General features: G+C 38.0%; 1 protein-coding gene across 4 annotated transcripts; it reads right to left on the reverse strand.

The window, feature by feature from the left end:
- Nucleotides 1–13,272: 13,272 nt before the first annotated feature.
- LOC136224752 (telomere repeat-binding factor 4-like) lies at nucleotides 13,273–17,408 on the reverse strand. Of its 4 annotated transcripts, none has more exons than XM_066013175.1 (7): nucleotides 17,154–17,289; nucleotides 15,794–15,961; nucleotides 15,357–15,556; nucleotides 14,681–14,768; nucleotides 14,143–14,226; nucleotides 13,672–13,939; nucleotides 13,273–13,571 (listed from the first exon to the last, which is right to left on the reverse strand). In XM_066013175.1, the coding sequence occupies exons 2-7, from the start codon at nucleotides 15,794–15,796 to the stop codon at nucleotides 13,537–13,539; spliced, it is 678 nt and encodes a 225-aa protein (XP_065869247.1). In that variant the 5' UTR covers nucleotides 15,797–15,961; nucleotides 17,154–17,289; the 3' UTR covers nucleotides 13,273–13,536. The 4 variants fall into 4 exon arrangements, with proteins under 4 accessions (XP_065869247.1, XP_065869246.1, XP_065869245.1 ...); XM_066013174.1 differs by having other exon boundaries at nucleotides 15,794–15,993; nucleotides 17,154–17,288; XM_066013173.1 differs by lacking the exon at nucleotides 15,794–15,961 and having other exon boundaries at nucleotides 14,681–14,765; nucleotides 17,154–17,408.
- Nucleotides 17,409–20,348: the final 2,940 nt, after the last annotated feature.

Below are 20,348 nucleotides of genomic sequence, written 5' to 3' on the forward strand. Positions count from 1 at the left end.
AAAATCGAAATAACATTAAAAACAATAGGAAACATAAATAATGAAACAAAAACAAAACTCGGTAATAAATTAAAAAGAGAAGGGCAAGTGGATAAACGAGAAGACTGTGCTAACACATGTGTCATCCCATTCGCTTGCCGCCGTATCCATTTGACTGAGTAAGAGTCATTTGATGTGAGAATCGATCGTATTTGAATAATTATATCCCCAAATTCAGAATCATCAACAGATGTAGAATTTATAGCATCAATCACTTGTTTAGCATCAGATTCGAAGACCATATTCCTTATTCCACCAGCTTCTAGCCATTGCATAGCCTGTAATAGAGCTTCGGCCTCACATTTTCTTGTTGTTGGGCAACATAACAGACCCGCACATCTCCCTATTATAAACTGCCCATTTGCATCCCGTACTGCTGCTCCCATCCCTACAGAACCATCAGTGTTAAAACATGCGGTATCAGCACAACACGAGAGAAGTCCTTCCGATGGCGGGTGCCAAGCCATGCAACCAGCACATGAAATATTTCCTAATGCTGTATTTCTGATCTGCTGTTCCCCCATACCAGTCTGATTCCTCAAGGCATTAGCTTCTGACCAATCATTAAGTACAGTACAAGCTTGAGCCACAATCTGATCTGCTGTGTGAATCTCATACTTCCAAAGATGGGTATTTCTAGTTTGCCATAAGCTCTAGAGGTGCATCAAGAATGTTTTAACAATTTGTTCCGGGGCTGCTCTAATTATATTATGAAACCATACTGTCAAGTTCTCAGCCACCGCTGCCTCAACATTAATTCGATCTAGAAGTTCCGCCTTCTACCACACTCTTATAGCTCATGCACATTCAATAAAAAGATGTCATCCATCCTCTCACGGTCCGTTACATATCACACAATTACTACATACTTGTAATCTATGAAATTGAAGATTTACACGCGTGGGGAGACAATTGCGTGCTAGTTGCCAGCCAAAGTACCGGACCTTGTGTGGAATTTCAGCATACCATAATTTTTTCCATGCTCTCTGAACATGAAATCTCTCTCCTTCTTCCAACTTTGTAGCCAGTCGATAAGCGCTTTTCACCGTGTATCATCCTGAAGAATGGAATTGTCGTATTAACCAATCTTCACTACTCAAAGTACCAACAGACAGTTTATGAATTTCCGTAATATCTCTATGCTCGAAAATTTCTTCCAACAACTCTTCATCCCAATCTCTGGAATTATGGATAAACAAATCATTAACTTTCAAATACTCAAACCCTTACATCATAGGGGTTCGTATATAGCCATCATTCGCATCACGCAACCATCTCTCACTCCACAATTTATAGATTGACCGTTTCCAATTTTCCACCGGACTCCTTCTTATTTATTATTATTATTTTTTTGAAACGATTTTATTATTATTATTAATAATAAGTTGTTAGTTATAAGAGATTATTATTATTATTATTATTATTAAGTTGTTTTTTTTTTTGGTAAGAAAGGAAAGGAAAAACAAAACAACCAAAAAGCCTACACCGGGATCAGTCTAGGAAGGCTGACCCCAACCCTATCCTCTAGGAGAGAAGACAAAAGAAAAGAAGGAGGAACAAAGAGGGTAGAAACACCTAACATTCTCCCATGTCCAGCAGCTGCTAAGCGATCCGCCACGCGGTTTTGCTCCCTATAAACATGGGAGAAATTAAGAGTCTCAAAGGCAGGACGAAGCCTCAAAATAGCTTTGATGAGATTCTGGCTCTTCAGACAAACAGCCTGGCTATCCGAAATCCTGTTAATAGCCTCCAAATTATCAGACTCCACCAAGAGCCTTTTAACACCCATGCGAATGGCGAGTTTAATACCCAACAAAATTCCCCAGAGCTCCGCAGAAAAGGAGGAGCCCGTTCCCAAGTTATGGGTAAACCCCGCCATCCAAATGCCACCAGCATCCCGAAGAACTCCTCCAGCAGTAATTCTGCCATTGCTAAGGCAGGAGCCATCAGTATTCAACTTGACAAACCCTTCTCTGGGCTTACTCCAGCCAACTAAAAGGATCTCTTTATCCGGGGAGGGGCGAACAAGGGGCTCTCTTTCAAAGCTTTTTGTAATAACAGAGAGCTTTTTCGAGAAGAAAAACAGTAAATCAGGAATAAGGACAGTCTTACCAGCAAATAATTCTTCATTCCTCCATTCCCAGATTTGGTGACAAGTAATAGCAAAGAGGATGGCACCGTGCTCCATATTGGCCAACAAATTCCCATTGGCTCCTTGAGAGAACCAGTCTCCTTCAGAAAAAGCCATGAAGGAAGGGAGGATGTGATGAGGGAGGATCCCTTCCCAGATCTTTTTACTATTTGGGCAATCCCTCAAAGCATGGCACAAGGTTTCCACATTGCCCCTGCATCTACTACAGGCACTAGACTCAGCCAAGTGCCTTCTGTGCCTATCCGCATTCGTGAGGAGCCTGTCTTTGACACCCAGCCAAAGGAAACTTCTGATACGGTAAGGGATCTTGAGGGACCATATGGACTTCCAAATCTCCAAAGGAGGATCAGCCCTATTAGGGGTAAAAGCTTCATAGGCCGATTTACAAGAATAAGTACCATTATTAGTCAAGGCCCAGCAGTGTCTGTCCTTATCCTCCTCTTGATTGCTAATCTTCACTCCTCGAATGTTAAGGAGGGTCTCCAGACTAAAGAAAGAGTCGAACTTCGACCAGATCCAGTCTCCCTCCGAGTCCACCACATCAGCAACTTTCCAGGAAAGGAGATCAGCCGGCGGAGGGGCACTACACACTTCAATCAGCGGTTTATCACCAATCCAGGTGTCATACTAGAAACTGATAGATCTACCATTACCCACCTCCAGGCCAATCCCCATACAGAATTCAGCAAACACGGCACTAAGCCCTTTCCAGAGGAAGGAACAGCTGACAACCCTCTCCTTCGGGCCACCAAAGATTCTATCTTTCCGATACTTCCCGCACAAGAGACGGACCCAAAGGGAGGAGGGGCATTGCCACATTCTCCAAAGAAGCTTCATTAACAGGACTTTATTATTGTCCTTAGCTTGCCTTATACCAAGACCCCCCCTTCCTTTAGGCTGGCAGGCTTCCTTCCAAGGGACCAGGTGAACCTTTCTCCCATCTCCAGACTCACCCCACAGGAAACGCCGATTAATCTTATCCAGGTCATTAAGGACAGGCTCAGGGAGCTTACAGTCTTGCATGATGTGGTTCGGAGCAGCGCAGTTAACCGACTGGATTAAAGTAAGGCGACCTGTAAAGGAAAGAGAATTAGCTTTCCAGCTAGCACACAAACCGTTAGTTTTGTCCAAGATGTCTTTAAAAGAGGCTTTGGAGATCCTGTCACTGTGAAGAGGAACCCCAAGATACTTCCCCAACGAGTTAGTCAGAGGGATGCCAGAGAGCTCACTCAGTCTTCTGCACAAGCTGTTGTCCATATTCTTGGAACAAAGCATACGGGACTTTTGGATGTTAATCTTCTGGACAGAAGCCTCACAAAAACAGTCAAGGATATCCATTACCGCCTTAATTTGCTCCTCATTACCCTCGACGAAAAGCATGACATCATCAGCAAAGAGTAAATGGGTGATAGGGGGGCAATGTCTGTTGATAGAAACAGGGTGGAGAGTCCCTTTGCACACCGCCTCTTGGATCAGGTGAGACAGTCTTTCCATGGCAATAACAAAAAGGAAGGGACTCATAGGATCTCCTTGACGAATTCCCCTAGACGGAGAAAACTCATCCGACATGTCCCCATTAATCATGACCTGGAAAACAAGAGAGGAGATACACTTCTCAATCAAATTCCTCCAGTTTTCCGGGATACCAGCTTTGGCTAAACTATCCAGAAGAAAGCTCCAGTTCAATCTATCATAGGCTTTCTCCAGATCCAGTTTGAGAGCCACGATCCCTTTCTTACCTTTCTTAATCTTCATAGAATGGACAACCTCCTGGGCAATAACAACGTTATCCATCAATTGTCTTCCAGGAACAAAGCTCCCTTGATTCTGGCTGATTATATCCGGAAGGATCTTCCGGATTCTATTAGCCACAATCTTGGTAATAGCTTTATACAAAACATTACAAAGACTGATGGGTCTCATCTGGAGGAAGGAGGACAGCTTAACAACCTTAGGAATCAAGACGAGGAGGGTTTTATTAACCGACCTGATATCGTTAGAACCACCAAAAACACCTAACACAAAACTGTATATGCCCTCCTTTACAATATCCCAGTCTTTATGATGGAAACTAACGGGGATACCATCAATCCCAGGAGCCTTAGTGGGACCGATGCTAGAGAAGGCCAGATCAATCTCTTTAAGGTCAATAGGATGGAACGCATCTTTAATAGCATCCTCCCCCAAACGAGGAAAGGAAATACCAGAGTGGGCACTCTCCAAGTCCACCGCTTCCTCTCTAAACAGGTCCTTGTAGAACTCAAGGGCAAGGCGACGAATGTCTTCCTCCTCAAAAATCCACTCGCCACTAACGTCCTTGATAGCATCAATCTTATTCCTCTGTCTCCTAATGATCGTAGAGAGATGGAAAAACCTGGTATTCCGATCCCCGTCTTGAATCCAGGCCTTCCTAGACTTCTGGAACCACAGAAGCTCTTCCTGTCTAAGCACTGCTTCCAACTCGTTCTGGAGAGCTCTAAGGTGACCATTCAGGCTATGGTCGAAGCGAGCCTCCAAGCAACGCTGAACACCTTCCATCCTCCTCAAGAGTTTATTCTTCCTCCTGATAATATGGCCAAAGATGTCTTTATTCCATCCAACCACCTTCCTCCTGAACTCCTCAGCAGCGAGGAGAACATCAGAGTTGGGATGCCAATTGTTTTTCACGAAATTCCTAAAGTCCGGGTGAGAATCCCAAGCCACAAGATATCTAAAAGGTCTGTTACCTTTCAGCCGGTTACCTTTGACCAAATTTATGAGGATAGGGCAATGGTCAGAGTGACGGAAAGGGAGATTCAGCACCTTGACCTCAAGAAACCTACAGATCGCCGCAATATTAGCATACACCTTATCCAACCTAACAAACAAGCTATTTCTTTTCCAGGTAAATTTGTGGCCAGCAACACCCAGGTCTGAAAGCCCACACAGATCCATACTTTGCTTGTGGTTTAGGCACCGGTTCACATAATAATTACCCCCTCCTCTCTGATCACTCAAAAGGGCAATATCATTAAAATCCCCGGCCACCAACCAAGCCTCCACCATGTTAGAGCTAATAGAATGAAGGATCTCCCACAGCCTTCTACGATTAGACAAAACAGGATCGGCATAAACAAAGGTAACGAAGAAAGGTTTATTACCAGGGTAACACACCTTACTATGGATGAACTGACAGTCCATACTAATAATATCAATATTGACTAGACCTGGCTTCCAAAAGAGCCAAATCCCCCCAGACCGGCCAGTAGCCTCCGATCTGACACAATTCCAATTCTTAAACTTTCTAACCACCTCATCTGCTTTGGCTCCACTGACCTTGGTCTCTAGAAGAACAAAACAGGAAGGGTTAAACTGTTTAATAAGATCATTAACATGAATGCGGGTTGCCTTGCTCGCCGCACCTCTAACATTCCAAGCAAAGAAGTCCATCAGAACGGAAGACTACTAACACAAGCCCAAACCCTAGATTAGGTACTTCTTCGGGGCTCCAGAGAGCCTAGAGGAGGTCCCAAAAGGTCCCCTTTTAGCCCAAGAGTCTAACCCATTAAGGTTCTTCTTAGGTTTCACTTTGAGTTTCTTCATGTTAATCTTACTCACTCCTATAGCTTTTCCAATAGGAGCATCCACAGGAGGATTCAGAGAAACAGCCTTACTACTCGACCCTTCCCTTGTTGAAGGGAGAGACTGGGAGCTCCCTTTGTCCTTAGCATTAGAGACAAAGAGAGGATTAATAGATTTACCCAGACTAGAAGTAGGCTCGGCCGATTCCAGACCAGGCATGCTTAAATCAATCTGCTCATTGGAAGGGTCTGATTCCTGACCTTCCTCCAAGGACAAGACACCGAACCTTGACCCCGAGCCAGATGCTGAGTCCACACCAGCCTCACTCCCCTGCTTGATATCCGGGGGTCTGACCTTGATCTCAGGAGCAATCTGGAGCGTAGCCATCTTCCTACTGATATCCGGCGAATGATTAGAAATAACATTAGCACGTGGCTTCCTTCTCACTGACCTCTTGGTAAGCATCCATGGCCCAAAACTCCTTTCTTCCCCCTAACTCTTCTCAGCTCCGCCTATGATAGGTTGCACCAACTCCTCCACCTCCTTCCTCTGCTTAGGACATCCCTCAAATGTATGGCCAAACATACCACATTCAAAGCAGATATTGTGTATACCTTCATATTCAATATGAAAAACCTTATTTTGAATACAGAATTGAGAAAGAAGAGGCTTAGAAAGATCAACATCAATACAGACCCTGGCAAACTTGCCTCTTACTGCCCCAATGGTAGTCTTATCAACATGGTGGACCTTTCCAACAAGGCTACCAATCTTGTTCAGGAATCTATCACTGTAGTATTCAAGAGGAAGGCCTAGGAACCTAACCCAAGTAAGGATCCTGTTAACAGAGCAGTCATGGGGGTCGAAATTTGGGACCCAAGGTCTCAGAGCCAAAACATGATTGGAGATAATATACGGTCCACCATTAACCACAACATTGAAATCCTCAGCCCTTGTGAATCTAATGACATAATAGTCATTATCAAGGTCTGTGATGGTAACCTTTCCTTTCTTAGCCCATTGAGCCTGAATCCTCTGGGCAAAGTAATTGAAACTGATCCTTTTCCCCAACACAGTGACAATTAATGCCAATTTCCACTTAGATCTCATGACCCGCTTGTCTTCTGAGGAAAGACGGATCCTAGGACATAAAGGGTTCTCAGGCTCTCCATCCTCAGAATCGGAATCGGAGAGAAAATCCCCATCTACGTTCTCAAAAGCATCCTCCTCCATCATGGGTTCCTCCTCAACCACCCCTAACAATTTATCCCTCCAGGAGGGAGCTCCCCCATCCTTCTGATAACCTTGGACATGCTGGCCCTGAGTAACACGAGTGTCTGGGGATAAAGCTCCTTCCATAGTATGTCCCGGATGCAACATACTCAAGTCCCCAGACACAACGGCTTGCACGGCCTGCGCGGCCTGCATGGCCTGCATGGCCTGCGCAGCCAGTGCGGATTGAGCGGCCTGCGCGGCCTGCGAAAGCCGCAAGGATTGCCCTACTTGCGAGGGAGACGCGGCCGGCAATCCCTGTGGCCCTAGCGCAGGACGCGGCCCCCCCATCACAGAATCCTGCTCACCCCCACGGCCAACAAACGAACCCAGCGGGATCTCTCCTTCCCAAGCGCAGGACGTGGCCCCCGCTGGATCCTTCCTTCCCTGCTCCGGATCAGCCAGATTCCCCAGCCCACCACCAGATTCCCTAGCCAGCCCACCCACAGCACCCGCCGGCTTCCTACTCACTGCCCCCTTCCCGTCCCCGTCGGATCCGGCCTCCCCTGGGACATCCCACCATTCTCGATCCCCCTCAGGCCTGCAATCACCCACGGCAACCCTAACAGCGGCCAGATCCGGCCCCTCACCCCCCATCCACGCCGGCTTGTCCCGCTCCCGAGATCTCTCACGCACTCTCTCCCCGCTGCCCCGCCTATCACCCCTAGCGAATCCCGAAAACCCATCGCCCCCTTCCCTTCCTCCAAACGACTCCCGATCCAGCACCAAACCAGGCGCCGTCGCTTGATCCCCAGGACCTTGCCCCGATCGGCCGCCTAATCCATCGTTTGCCATCACCGCCGCCCGTGCCCTGCTGTTCACTTTTTCTTTCGCCATTCTCAATCTCTTTTTATTGTGTCACGATGAAATTAAAACCGCTAATAAAACATTTTAAGAATACAATGGTAGGATTGAACATCTAGGTATGGTGTAACATTTAATTCAACACTTTGGTAGAAACACTTTTTAAAATTGTCTCACAAGCTTATTATTATTAAGTTGTTAGTTATAAGAGATTATTATTATTATTATTATTATTAATATAGGATCAGTTTTAGTAGTTGGGGAAGGAGGTGGGTTAGCAGTGGACGTTTTCTTCACTCTCCATCCCTGTAAACCTTTATTTTTCTATATTCTTCCATTCTATTTTAATTCATAACTGCTTATTCCGATCACCCTTTTAAACAAAAATTACACCATTAAATTCCTTATCCCATAAGGAAGATTTTAATATCACTATTGCTATTTTTCTGGTCAAAAAATGTGGTGACCGATGTGTGTATTTTTCACCGATAAAGTGTTAGATTCCGAACTTTTAGGCGATTTTAATAGTGAACGGAGCGTACTTTTGGACTCCCCTGAACATTGGCTATCTTGTGGCGGTTCGTGCTTTCGACAACTCCGGTGAATTTCCAACGATCGACCACCGCATTCTGACGAAACTCCGGAGAGCAAGCAACAGACCAATTAGAACCCGAACAACTTGATTAGCTATTGGGCAAAAAGGTAACGTGATTCCTTATAATTATATCTGGGTATTAACATTTAGTTGAAATTTAGATATTATTTCACTATTGATATAGTATGTATTGTGCTATTAAATTTACATGTGAAGTATTACTAGATGGAGTGCAAAATCCAGAATAAACAAACACATGAATGTGGAAATAGTAATCGTAAAGTTTGAGTGAAATTGAAATAAATATATGGATAGTATAAGTAAGAAATGGGATTAGATGGACATTTGTTGGATTCATAAACACTTTTCAATGTCCATGTATCTCCTCTATTTAATTACAAGGTAAATAGTCCTTATGTTGAAATGATGTTATGGAGAAAGAGTGAATGTAATAACTTTTAGAGTCTAATTTAAATAGCTAACTCAAGTGTATATGTGCAATGGTCTGGAGGTTCGTTGTTAAGCCCAAAATATACCTAAAATATCATTAATATTTACATCAGTTTTGCTATGAAATCGTACTGGTTATATCTATTTAGAGTACTTTTACGTTCGAATATGTTTCTTTAATGCAAGGTACCTAAATATTTGGTAAAATCCAAATAGGAACGAAAATAGGTCAAAAACGAAGGAAAACCCCTAAGTTACGAGCCAAAAGATGAGGAAATTCAGAGCACCGAAACGAAGGACGGGAACGAAGCCGGACTCGGGAAAAAGATCCCGTGTCGCGACTCAGATTCCCTAATCTCGGTCGCGACACGCTAATTCCAGCACCTCCAACTTGCGTTCTGAAGACCAAAATTTTACTCCCCTAATCTCGGCAGGGATTCTATAATCTCGGTAGCATCAGAGATTTTGGCAGCACAACTTTCACATGTTTTAATTCAAAGAATCACGTCTGTTCGGGTGGATAGAAACGTCTCTTCTCAACGGACATGACCCTTAAACACGACTCTTCAACATCTATAAATAAAGAGTTAATTTCAGAGTTAGAGAGAGTTAGATTAATTAAGATTAGTGCAGAATTTATGCAGAAATTCTGAGTCAAAACGATTCAGAGTTAGATTTCATTCTTGTAAAAGGCAATCTGATGTACACAAATTGTTCTTCGATTAGTTACAAACACAGTAGCAATTAGATTTAGATTAAAATCTGTTCGAAGACTAGTTTACATTTCGGTAGAAGAAACATCATCTCTATTCCGAAGATTCAGCGAGAAGATCAAACAGCGGATGCGACCCCGGAGCCTGACAAACTCTAACGAGGTTTGAGGAAAGGATTGACGACCCGGAACTTGAATGTCGTTTCGAATGCTTTCATGTTTAATGTTCTCTGTAAACTTGTATCAATTCATAATTCATCTAATAAAGTTCATGCAATTCAATATATGTTTATGTAGTTACTTTGATAATTAATCCGAAGTAAGATTCTGGTGTTTTCATTAAAACGAATTTAATCCTCATCTTTACAAGGAAACTTTGTTGAACACTTGAGTAAGTTCGTATTTATGGACGATATGATCGTTGGGTCGGCTTATCGGAAATAAGTATAAACTTGGTTAAGGTAGAAATATACTCAACATCAGGGGGATTCTCTACGGTTCAAAGCCTTCTAATTGAAAGAATTTACATTTATTACACACTTATAATTTTTACAAAGTTTAAAGTTGGTATTTTTGCTTACTGCAAACGAGTACAACTCTTATCTTATTTTTAAATGCTAAATGTTTCTATCTTGTAATATAATCTCAAGGCAGAATTGATTTCTAACATTATGACATATAATTCTAATCTGATTCTTGTTAATTCAATCTCAAAACCCAAATTCAATTAACGATTATCTATTAAATAAACCTAAAGACGTATTTAAACCATATTAAAATAAGTTTTTGTGAAAAAATGTTCCCTGTGGGATCGATATCTTTTTATTACTATAAGCGAAACCGTGCACTTGTGGAAATCACTCAACATTCGTTAAATAGAATCACATACACATGTCTTGAAAGAGGAGATGATAGGGTGTTATTAAATTTTGGATTGGGTTTGATATTGTGTCTTGCAAGATTAGACGATAGCAGTGTCGTTATGAAAGTACTTATATTATGAAGTCTCAAGGTTGTGTGTCTTGCAAGAGTAGACGATAACACATACCTATTTTGATGTTAAACACCATAGGACCATTAGACATATTTCACTTAGGTTTAGCTAGGTCCCTTAAAATAAATAAAATAACTTTACGATATTATGTGTAGTGAAGAGTCCGGTTTGTGATGTCATCAATTTAATTTTAGTGATTACTTGATTGATCAAATATAATATATGTGAACTGTATGTGTACATGTGGATATAAATATTTGCAATTATGCTTATTGAGTAGGTAGTTCGCCCCTTGCCATGTTGAAATTTTCAGGCTAGGTTCAGAAGTTATCCTATTTACTAAATTTGCAGGTTTACCCTGCATTCAGGCTGGCCAGCACAACGGTCTCATTCCCATTAGCAATTTCATAGACATTCATTAGGATTTATTATATTATTGGATTAGATTAATTGCTTGAATTTAAGTGAATATTGTTGACGGGTTAAATTGTTTGGTTGATTATTTAATTCTTTGGTTATGCGATTTTAATAGACGGTAATAAATGAGGAGCCTTTATGTAGTTATGTTAGTGTTTGTGCTTAATTATGATAAATGTTTGGTTTCCTATGTGAATTCAATGTGATCCGGATGGGGGTTACAAGTACTGAATATCCACAAAACATATACTCATTTTAATTTTGAACATAAGTTCTGATAACAACCCAAATTATTCTAGAATGAGGAATAAAGTGAAAATTAATAGAAATAATAGAAAACCATCATTCCTTATAAAAGTGGGATTTATGCATGATTAATATGGAATTAATGATAATTAATGCATGAGTGAATATGCAAATTATGAAGAAAAATGAATGAGTCTCTAGCATTATGCCACGCCACGTGGACCATGACGAGACATGCCATAACAAGCTACGCCCGATGAGAGCGAGTAATGGAGACCCGCCATTGTCCTCAAGGAGAGCGTATATACGCCTCGACGGTTCTAAGAATACCAAAATGCGCACTTATAACCATCTATGAATGGGAGTAAATACAATTAAATGACAATTAATAGCCATTAATAAAGAGATCAGTATCTGTCAAGTGAACATGAAGAACTTTCTTGAGACGGATCAATCTAGGGGTTTCTAAATCGTTATCAAGGAGAAACCTCCGACATTGATGATACTAACAACCCCATTAATACTGAAACCATCGAGTATAACTAAAGTAACATCAAAACTCACATTCAAGATCAATAAAAGTGATTAATCCGATTGTTACAGAATTGCATATAAATACTCAAGTTTTCTGGGATCAAAGATACACACACACATTATTCTAACCATACTTTGTGGTTACTGTTTATTCTCTCAAGAATATTACTGACTTTAACATCGGAGTGTCCCCGACCGATCCCAATAACGCCTCACATGGAAGTGCTCCTATCAAGGATTTTTTCACAAGTTATCAAGTTCTAAGTTGTAATTCTAATTTTGAAGGAGTCCTGTCAAAATATAAGAACTTAACCATCAAAATTCAAAACATAAATTCTAATTCTGAAAGAAACAATAAGAACTTAACTGTTAAATCATAAGTTCTAAGTTGTAATTAAATCATAAGTTCTAAGTTGTAATTAAGAATCAACTTGACTATTTAAATTGAGTAATAAAATTAATTGTGTAAATCAAATTCGAGTATCAATCTGATATTTAACTTGACACCAAAGTCAAATTAGTTTAAATAACACGTGATAATATATGATTGGTAGTTATTTAAAATATGTCGCTTTCTCAAATTGACACATGTCATTTTAAACTAATTTGATCTAAAGTCTTAACTTAAAAGATCAAATTAAAAGACTAAATTGATCCACCTAGCCAAATTCAAAGACCAAATTGGTCTTATCAATTCTGAGAGGACTATCAAAATAAAATATATAACTGTCAGTAAACTTGTTTTTTTTTTTTTTTTTGATATAGTACTATCAAAATATAAGTTATAATTCTAATTTTTCTAAGTTGTGAATAGTAATTTATCTAATAAAAATTTATTTATTTTTATTTCATTTTAATAATAATGATTTGCTTTTTATAAGTGTATTATTTAATCCAAGTTAATGTAAAATATTTGTATATGTTTTATTTCATAAATAATATTTTTAATTTATTTGAATATCTGTGGATCTTTAGAATGATTAAGGACCCGTTTGTTTTACCTATTGTTTGTTGTTTCTTGTTACAGTTTGCTATTTGCTATTTGAAAAGGCTGAACAGAGATTCTCTGTTTTTATAAAAAAGCTACTTTTCAACTACAAAACGCAAACAGAAAGTGTGTAACCAAACACCTAAAACTCTCATTTTCAAAGTGAAAAGGCGAACATGAGATCAAAAAGCAGCAACCAAAACACCCCATAGGAAGAATCATTTTTTACCATAAGGTAGAAAGAGGAGTTAGAGATAGAAATAAGGTAGAGAGAGGAGGTAGAGAGAGAGAAAGAGAAAGGGTTTGTGATTTGTTACTAAGTATGTGAACCGTAAACCGTAGATGACATGGTTCATGACCGAAAAGTCAATTTGATTATTTTTCAAATTGACCCAACTTGTCAACGTTAGGGGTAAAGTTGCTCTTGACTAAAATTGTACCATTTTAGACGTTAGGAATAAAATTGCTCATGATCATATACGTTAAGAGTATTATTGTACCTTATTCCTTGATGTTAAAACACAATCATGAATCCATTAATTAATTGGATATAACCATTGGATTGACCTATTAACGCGCTACATTGATTCAATGACTTCACAGGAAGGTGCCAAATTAAGAATTAAGAATGCTTTTCCCTAATTACATTCACAACAGCTTAAGCCAAAACAAATTCCATTTATCAAAATGGAACTCAATGAACAAGAAAGGGATTTATATGGAGATGTTTCTAATCCTAATATTTTGTTTTCCTAATTGTACATCTGACGGCTCAAGCCAGGAAGACGAAGATTTCACCTCGCGAACCTGCAAAAGTTCAGAAGACAGTGTAATATCATTAGGCATAACATGATGAAGAAACTTAGCATTTTGATTAGATGGGTGATATTTTGGACATTTAGTTTACATTGTTCATGGATCTCTTTCATCAATTGAAGCATGGAGTTGGTGTTTTCCGCCATCTTCGATACTCGTTCTGCCTCCTTGACCGCTTCAGCAGCCAAAAATGATTTATTTTCTGCTTCAGCAACTTTGTAAGCTGCAGCTACTGCTACTTTCTCTAATGTCTTACTGGAATTAGATACATGCCTTGGCGGCCTAACATCTTTTGGTTTCGGGGTTGAAGTTCTCATTCCTAAGACAGCATCTTTACTGATTCTGTAGCAATTCTGTACCTGCATAATGATCGCACGGAGAAAAGTCAAAACAGTCAAAAGAAACGCAGCAAAATGCACGTTGAATCTAGAACGAAATTCATGCTATAGGCTATAGCACCAATTCCCCTAATAAATGAAAAATATGACACTAACATTGTGTAATAATAGTGTTGTCATTATGAATTCATAATAGTGTTGTCATTGTGACTTTATTTTTTTACCTTTTCTAGTTTGCCTTGTGAGACGAGTCTTCTCAACCTTGAACCTAATAACCTTCTAAAATTTTGTGGCACCTCATGCCTTTGCTGTGCCACATGTATGAAAAACAGTCATAATCTGAACCGATACGAAATTAGAGACAGCTAAGCAGCATAAAAGATTCAATTAACAAGGATGAAATCAACCACAGGAGTACTAAACAAGCCGTCCTTGCACCTATAATGTATAAATAAGGTAAAGTGAAAAAATATGGAAGCAAAAGCAAATCAAGTTCCAACAGTACTGTTATGAAGTTATGAAGTTATGAAGTCAGAACTTGGAAGAAAAGAGAAAACACAGTGTAAGCTTCGGAAAGTAACTTTACGATGTATTTGAAAATCATCGCCACGCAGCTAGATATCAAAAGAAACAGATCTTGCAAAAGTTTTCTAATGTTCAAGCTCGAGGTTTGACAGGCTTCCAGAAAGCAGAGTTCCCATCCAGGCAAAGACAATCTGGATGAAAGAGCACTATGAACATAAATTTTTATAACTATCTTACCTCGATGAAGTGAACAATAGCACTAATATCACATCCATTTCTGTCTTTGATTGTTGAAAGAGCTTCAAAAATCATTGCATTATACCTGCTGTGCAGAGCGATATAATCAAATACGAATAAATAGGAAAGAGAAACAAGAAAAATTCGTATGCATTTTAAAGACTCCAAGGCTTCAACTGATTTCATCAGCAAATAACCATAAATGACCCAGTAACACTGACATTAGTATGGAAGTATCTTAAAAGAACTTTGACGAACTCGAAATACAATAATATAGTAAAACAATTTTTGGGTTTACAGTTTGACCTTAGTTAAATCGCAGAATATGTCAACTAAGTGATGTTACTGACCTAAATGCTGTATTTTCGTCCCTGGCTAATCAGGTAGGTGCAGAAATTAAGACGAACTAGAGGCCAACCATATATAATCAGTAAATTATTTTATTTACTAAAAATCTACTAATATACGGACTTCTAAATATTTATTTTCAGGAAAATATTTTCATAACTGAAATCTACAGGGCACACCTGATAACTTCTAAAGTAGTAGATCTCAAGAAGAATAAATTAAAGATAACATTTATTGGTTGATAACTGAAATAAATTCAATACAGGGGTTCACATATAAGTACCATGAAGGTTCCTAGAGTGACAACAGAAAGGACATTATTGACAACCTTGGGGCATTGTTTCCGTCCGCTGCATTATTTGATTGGTCATCCATATGAACGTCCACAGCATCAGCCAGAGCAGAATTTTGAGCATTAGAGTTGGAGGATGGAGTAACTGTAACTTTCAGGGATTTGACTTTATTTGCCCCCCTAGATCTATCTCTAGATTGTCCAGCGTTACTAACACCTAAATTCCGCCATTTGTCCTGTGTATACAAGGAATGATGAGATGGAAGAACAAACATCATGTTTCCCATAACCAACCATAACAAAGCAAAATAGGCCATGGTAACTCAAATCACGAGAAGCAAAAACACAAGAAAATTCAAGCGCTATCATTGAACCAACTTTGACCACAAAATAGGAAATAAAAAAAAAATGCTTATCAAACCAAAACAAGACCAATAAAAGAGGGAAGAGAAAAGATAAGTTTCTTGCATTACCATGATTTCCTTGAATCAATAAAAGAACCAACATGATCTTGTAGCATTCAAAACTAACAAGGATCTTGATATGACTGAGATGGCATACACACAGCAAGAAGATCATTTCCATGTTTCGATCGCTGGTCCGTAAAGATGGAGCAACTTCAAATTGAGTCCTTGTTATTCCTGATTTGCTTTCATGTTTACAATAAAAAAAGCTGGAAGTGAATTTAGCAATGAGGTTACGAATCCTAAAATTAGAACGAATTAAAGCCCTGAAAGGGCTAGGGATTTTTTAAGAACTTTGGTTAGCATATTTTGCTTGGGAAAAGGAGCTCATTAGACTGGTTATGCAAAGGTATTAAAAAATATTATCAGTTGAGTAAAAGGCATCAACAAGCAGAGAGGATTGGAAGAGCTGAATAAGGATAAGTGCAATTTGTCTAAAGCCCAAGCCTGGATTTGTGTCAAGCAGTCGGTGACTTTTCAGGGCTTCTACATGGCAATTATGCTAATTCCATACAGATGCTAAATAAGCAAGCATATAACTTCATTCACGTTCAGCCATTGGTTGTTTCCTATGCATGATGTTAACAACAGAGATTCCTTGTCCGGTGAGAAACAAGCATAACTAAGTTTTCACTAGTTGTTCGGGATTCTAGTCCATGTTTAGAGCTTTTTGATCAGTTCAGAAATTTGATTCTCCATTCAAATTTTAGATAATTAGATTGCATTGCATCCTTCTCAGACAGGACAATGGTTTCAAGTTTCCACCCCCAAAATATTTCATTCATAAGCCTTTTAGGTTGAACTTAAATCAGAAAACAAAAAACAGATATTCAAGTTCCATTACAATTGAGTTCTTGCCACGATCTTCCCTCAGCCTAGCCGCTTACTTCACTAAAATTTCCCTTCAAAGTTACAAAAGAACCAGCTTTTTACCTGAATTATCTATTTACTTTTAAATGTTAAAACTTAAAAACTGGTTCTACCAGAAACATGTAACCTAAGGATCAAAATCAGCAATTCAAGAAAAAGGCTCATGATCTCACATGTGTTCAATTCAGAGGTAATTTAGAGCTTAATGGTAGCTTTCTAAAACCGTGCAGAAGCCTAGGGTCCATGTAATGGATTTTCACCATTCCTAGTGAGATAAAAGTAAGACTTTAAACCCTAATTCCCATTCTCAAGTAACAGCATTCATTTTTGGGATAAAAATATCCTGTACTAACACAATTTAAACCCTAAATTCCTCAAATTCTCAAGCTATAGCATTTTTAATGGTAAGAATTTCGAGATTCCCAAGAGAACCAAACGGTACATAAATGCAGTGATACACAGAGAAAACAAAATGTGGGTAAACTAATAACGTAAAAACCTTGAGGTCGATGTTGGAACGTTGAGCGAGGAAAGGGGAAAAATCAGGATCTTTGAGAATGTTCTTCCACTTGCCAGGGCCGTGCTTGGCTACTCCGTTAAGCAGCGCCTCCTCCTCCTCAGCCGTCCATTTTTGCTTCTGGTTACCCATTTCCCCTACTCCTCCTCCTCGGTTGGCGAAGATGGGGAATTTATGTAGTGTTTGTTTTTGTCATTGTTTTCCAGACATCTGTTCCCCCCTTCCTCCCGCGTTAATTATTAGTATCAATTTATTTCATTTAATTTACAGTTGTTGACATCTGTTGTCTTCTTCTGTTTTTCTGGTTTCTTTTTCAAACAAAACAAAACAAAAAATTAAGCTAATGTAAAAAAAATAAATCTGTTTGTTGTCCGAATCATATATTTTAAATTATATTAAAATAGATATAGGGATTACTTTTTTTTTATTATTATTATTATTTAAAGAATGGACTTTTATTAATAATGAGAATAGTAAACATCAATCTCAGCAGCCGGCCACCAGTGGGGCGGTCCTGCTGCCAAAAGAACGGGCTAGCATGTTCCCTAGCAGCTCGAGCTACACTATTCGCTTTCACGTTACATGATAAATCTGATAGATACCAAGCTGATCTTTTAAGACGATGCAGTCTTGGACAACGAGAGAGAATTCTGACTAATCTTCTAACAAGTTGTTGTAGGCATTTGCAACCTGAAGGGAGTCCGTTTCAATGATCACATTACTAAAGCCGCATATAAACATTAAATATATAGAATATATTTTGAAATTTTGATGTTTCAATATATATTTGGCATTTCGTTGAAAACATATTTCGTAATATATATTAAATAGAACTAAAAAATAGATATACAGTAAAATATTATATATATTTAATATTTATAATCGACTTTTAAGATTGTATATATCAAAACCTTTATGTATAAAATGATGAAATCTTAAACTTGATATTTAAGATTCAATGTAATTTCAAACTCATTAAGAAAAAATGAGTTTCTTTTTTGAAGATGTATAATTTTAAATCTTATTAGGTGATCAAAACACTAAAGGTGACCGGAATATAAAATTGCACATAAAAAATTTATTTCTCATTAAGGATATTTGAAATTGTACAATCTAATAAACGTTAAATTTAAGATTGTACTGTTGTGTACGTAAAGGTTAAATCCATCATTTCTAATAACCGGAGGGTTAAATTTATAATTTATCCTTTAAATGTAACAAAAGGATAGACCTGTTCATGGGCTGGATCAGACTGGAATGTACCAGACTTATGAATAAAAAGTTTTACCTAAACCCAACCCAACTCATATTAAATATGCTTCGGGCTCGGATTGGACTGAATTAGACATCCTTAATCCTAAGCATGTCCATGCTATTTTTTTTTTATATTTATAAATTTTAATTTCATTTTCGTTAAAAATAAATTACAAACATAAATGAAATGGTAATAGATGGACTTATACAACTATTAAAACTTGGCGAATAGAGAGAACAATTGGCTTTTAGATAAGTTTGTTTTATTACATTATTAATAAACCGTTTAAATTTTATAATTAAATATGGAATAAGTTTTATAACTTAAAATTTTATTAAGAAAATATAGTATTTTTTTTGAATCAGAAAATATAGTATTACTAACTTATAAATTGTAATAATATAATATAAATATATGTGAATAAATTGTGGGTCGGGTTGGATTGAGATAGGCTTTTATAATAAATCCCAAATCAAACCCATAAATTAATAAGTAGTGTTGGACTTGGACCAAACCAGACTAAATAGAAATTTAATCTGACTAAAGCCGTTCCATTGTTTGTGGGTCTAGACGGGCTGGACTGGCTATCAGATCCATGAATAGGTCTACAAAAGGATAACAAAGCTTCCGTTTGTTATATGATTAAAGGGTTAAGGTGCAAAAATACCCCTAACGTTTTGGATCAAGAACAATTTTGCCCCTAACATCTAAAATGGTGCAATTTTACCCCTAATGTTGGAAGCCAAGAGCAATTTTACCCCTAACGTTAATAAATTGGGTCAATTTCAGACACTATTATAAAACACAGATATTTTTGTTCCTTATTCTACACCATTTGCATAACAATTCGTTCTAAAAAAAGGATTTCATGTTTTTTATAATTTAATAATAGAATTTCAAATTTAATATTTATAAATTCGGTGAATTTTTTGAATTTTTTTTTGTCTAATTCGTACAAAAAGACAGTATATTTTTTTTTATTTTTTTTATTTTTTTCACATCTCAACATATATTTATGATTTTTTACTGATAAAATGACACACGTATGAAGTATAAATGACAAGATTCATGACCGAGAAGACATTTTGATGAATTATTTCTCAAATTGACCCAATTTATTAACGTTAGGGGTAAAATTGCTCTTGGCTTCCAACGTTAGGGGTAAAATTGCACCATTTTAAACGTTAGGGGTAAAATTGCTCCTGACGTAAAACCTTAGGGGTATTTTTACACCTTAACGATTAAATGAAAACTTAAAATTCAAGGATTGAATTTATAATTAAAGACAAATATAAAAAAATAGGAAGTTTAAAGTAATTTTTGCTATTTTATATATTTCTTTTATGTTTTAGTAATAGTATATATTAGATTTTGAATGACGAGGCATAATGGACAAAAGTGGAAGTTCAAAAGGCTGAAAAATAAAAGGCTGCTGGAGTATAGAGATACGAGTCAATGCCCAATATGGTAAATAAATCCTTAGTTTTCTTCACGTCGGACTAAGGCTGAGCGTGGATCTCGGAGATACTTAAATCGGATCGAATACTTAAAAAAATCCAGAATTAGATTGAACCATTGACTTTTTCTATAGGTCCGATCTGAATTGTACCGTTGACTTAATCAAGTACAATTCTGGAGATTTTCAAATACCTAATATTACTGACTAAATATGTTGGGGATTTTAGAATATGACCGAATATATGGAAAAAAAATTCAAAATCGGATTGAATCGTTGACTTTTTCTGTAGGACTGAACCAAATTGTACCATTGAGTTTATTAGATACAATTTTGGAGATTTTCAAATCTCCGAATTGTACTGAACCGTACTCACCCCTATCATCGACCATGATCCTCTACATCACGTTTCAGTTGATTTCAATCCAATCAGAACCTTCAATTTTACCCAACCGGCCAACTCTCT

The sequence above is a fragment of the Euphorbia lathyris genome, chromosome 3 (assembly GCF_963576675.1).
Source record: "Euphorbia lathyris chromosome 3, ddEupLath1.1, whole genome shotgun sequence".
In the NCBI taxonomy this organism is placed as follows: Eukaryota; Viridiplantae; Streptophyta; class Magnoliopsida; order Malpighiales; family Euphorbiaceae; genus Euphorbia; species Euphorbia lathyris.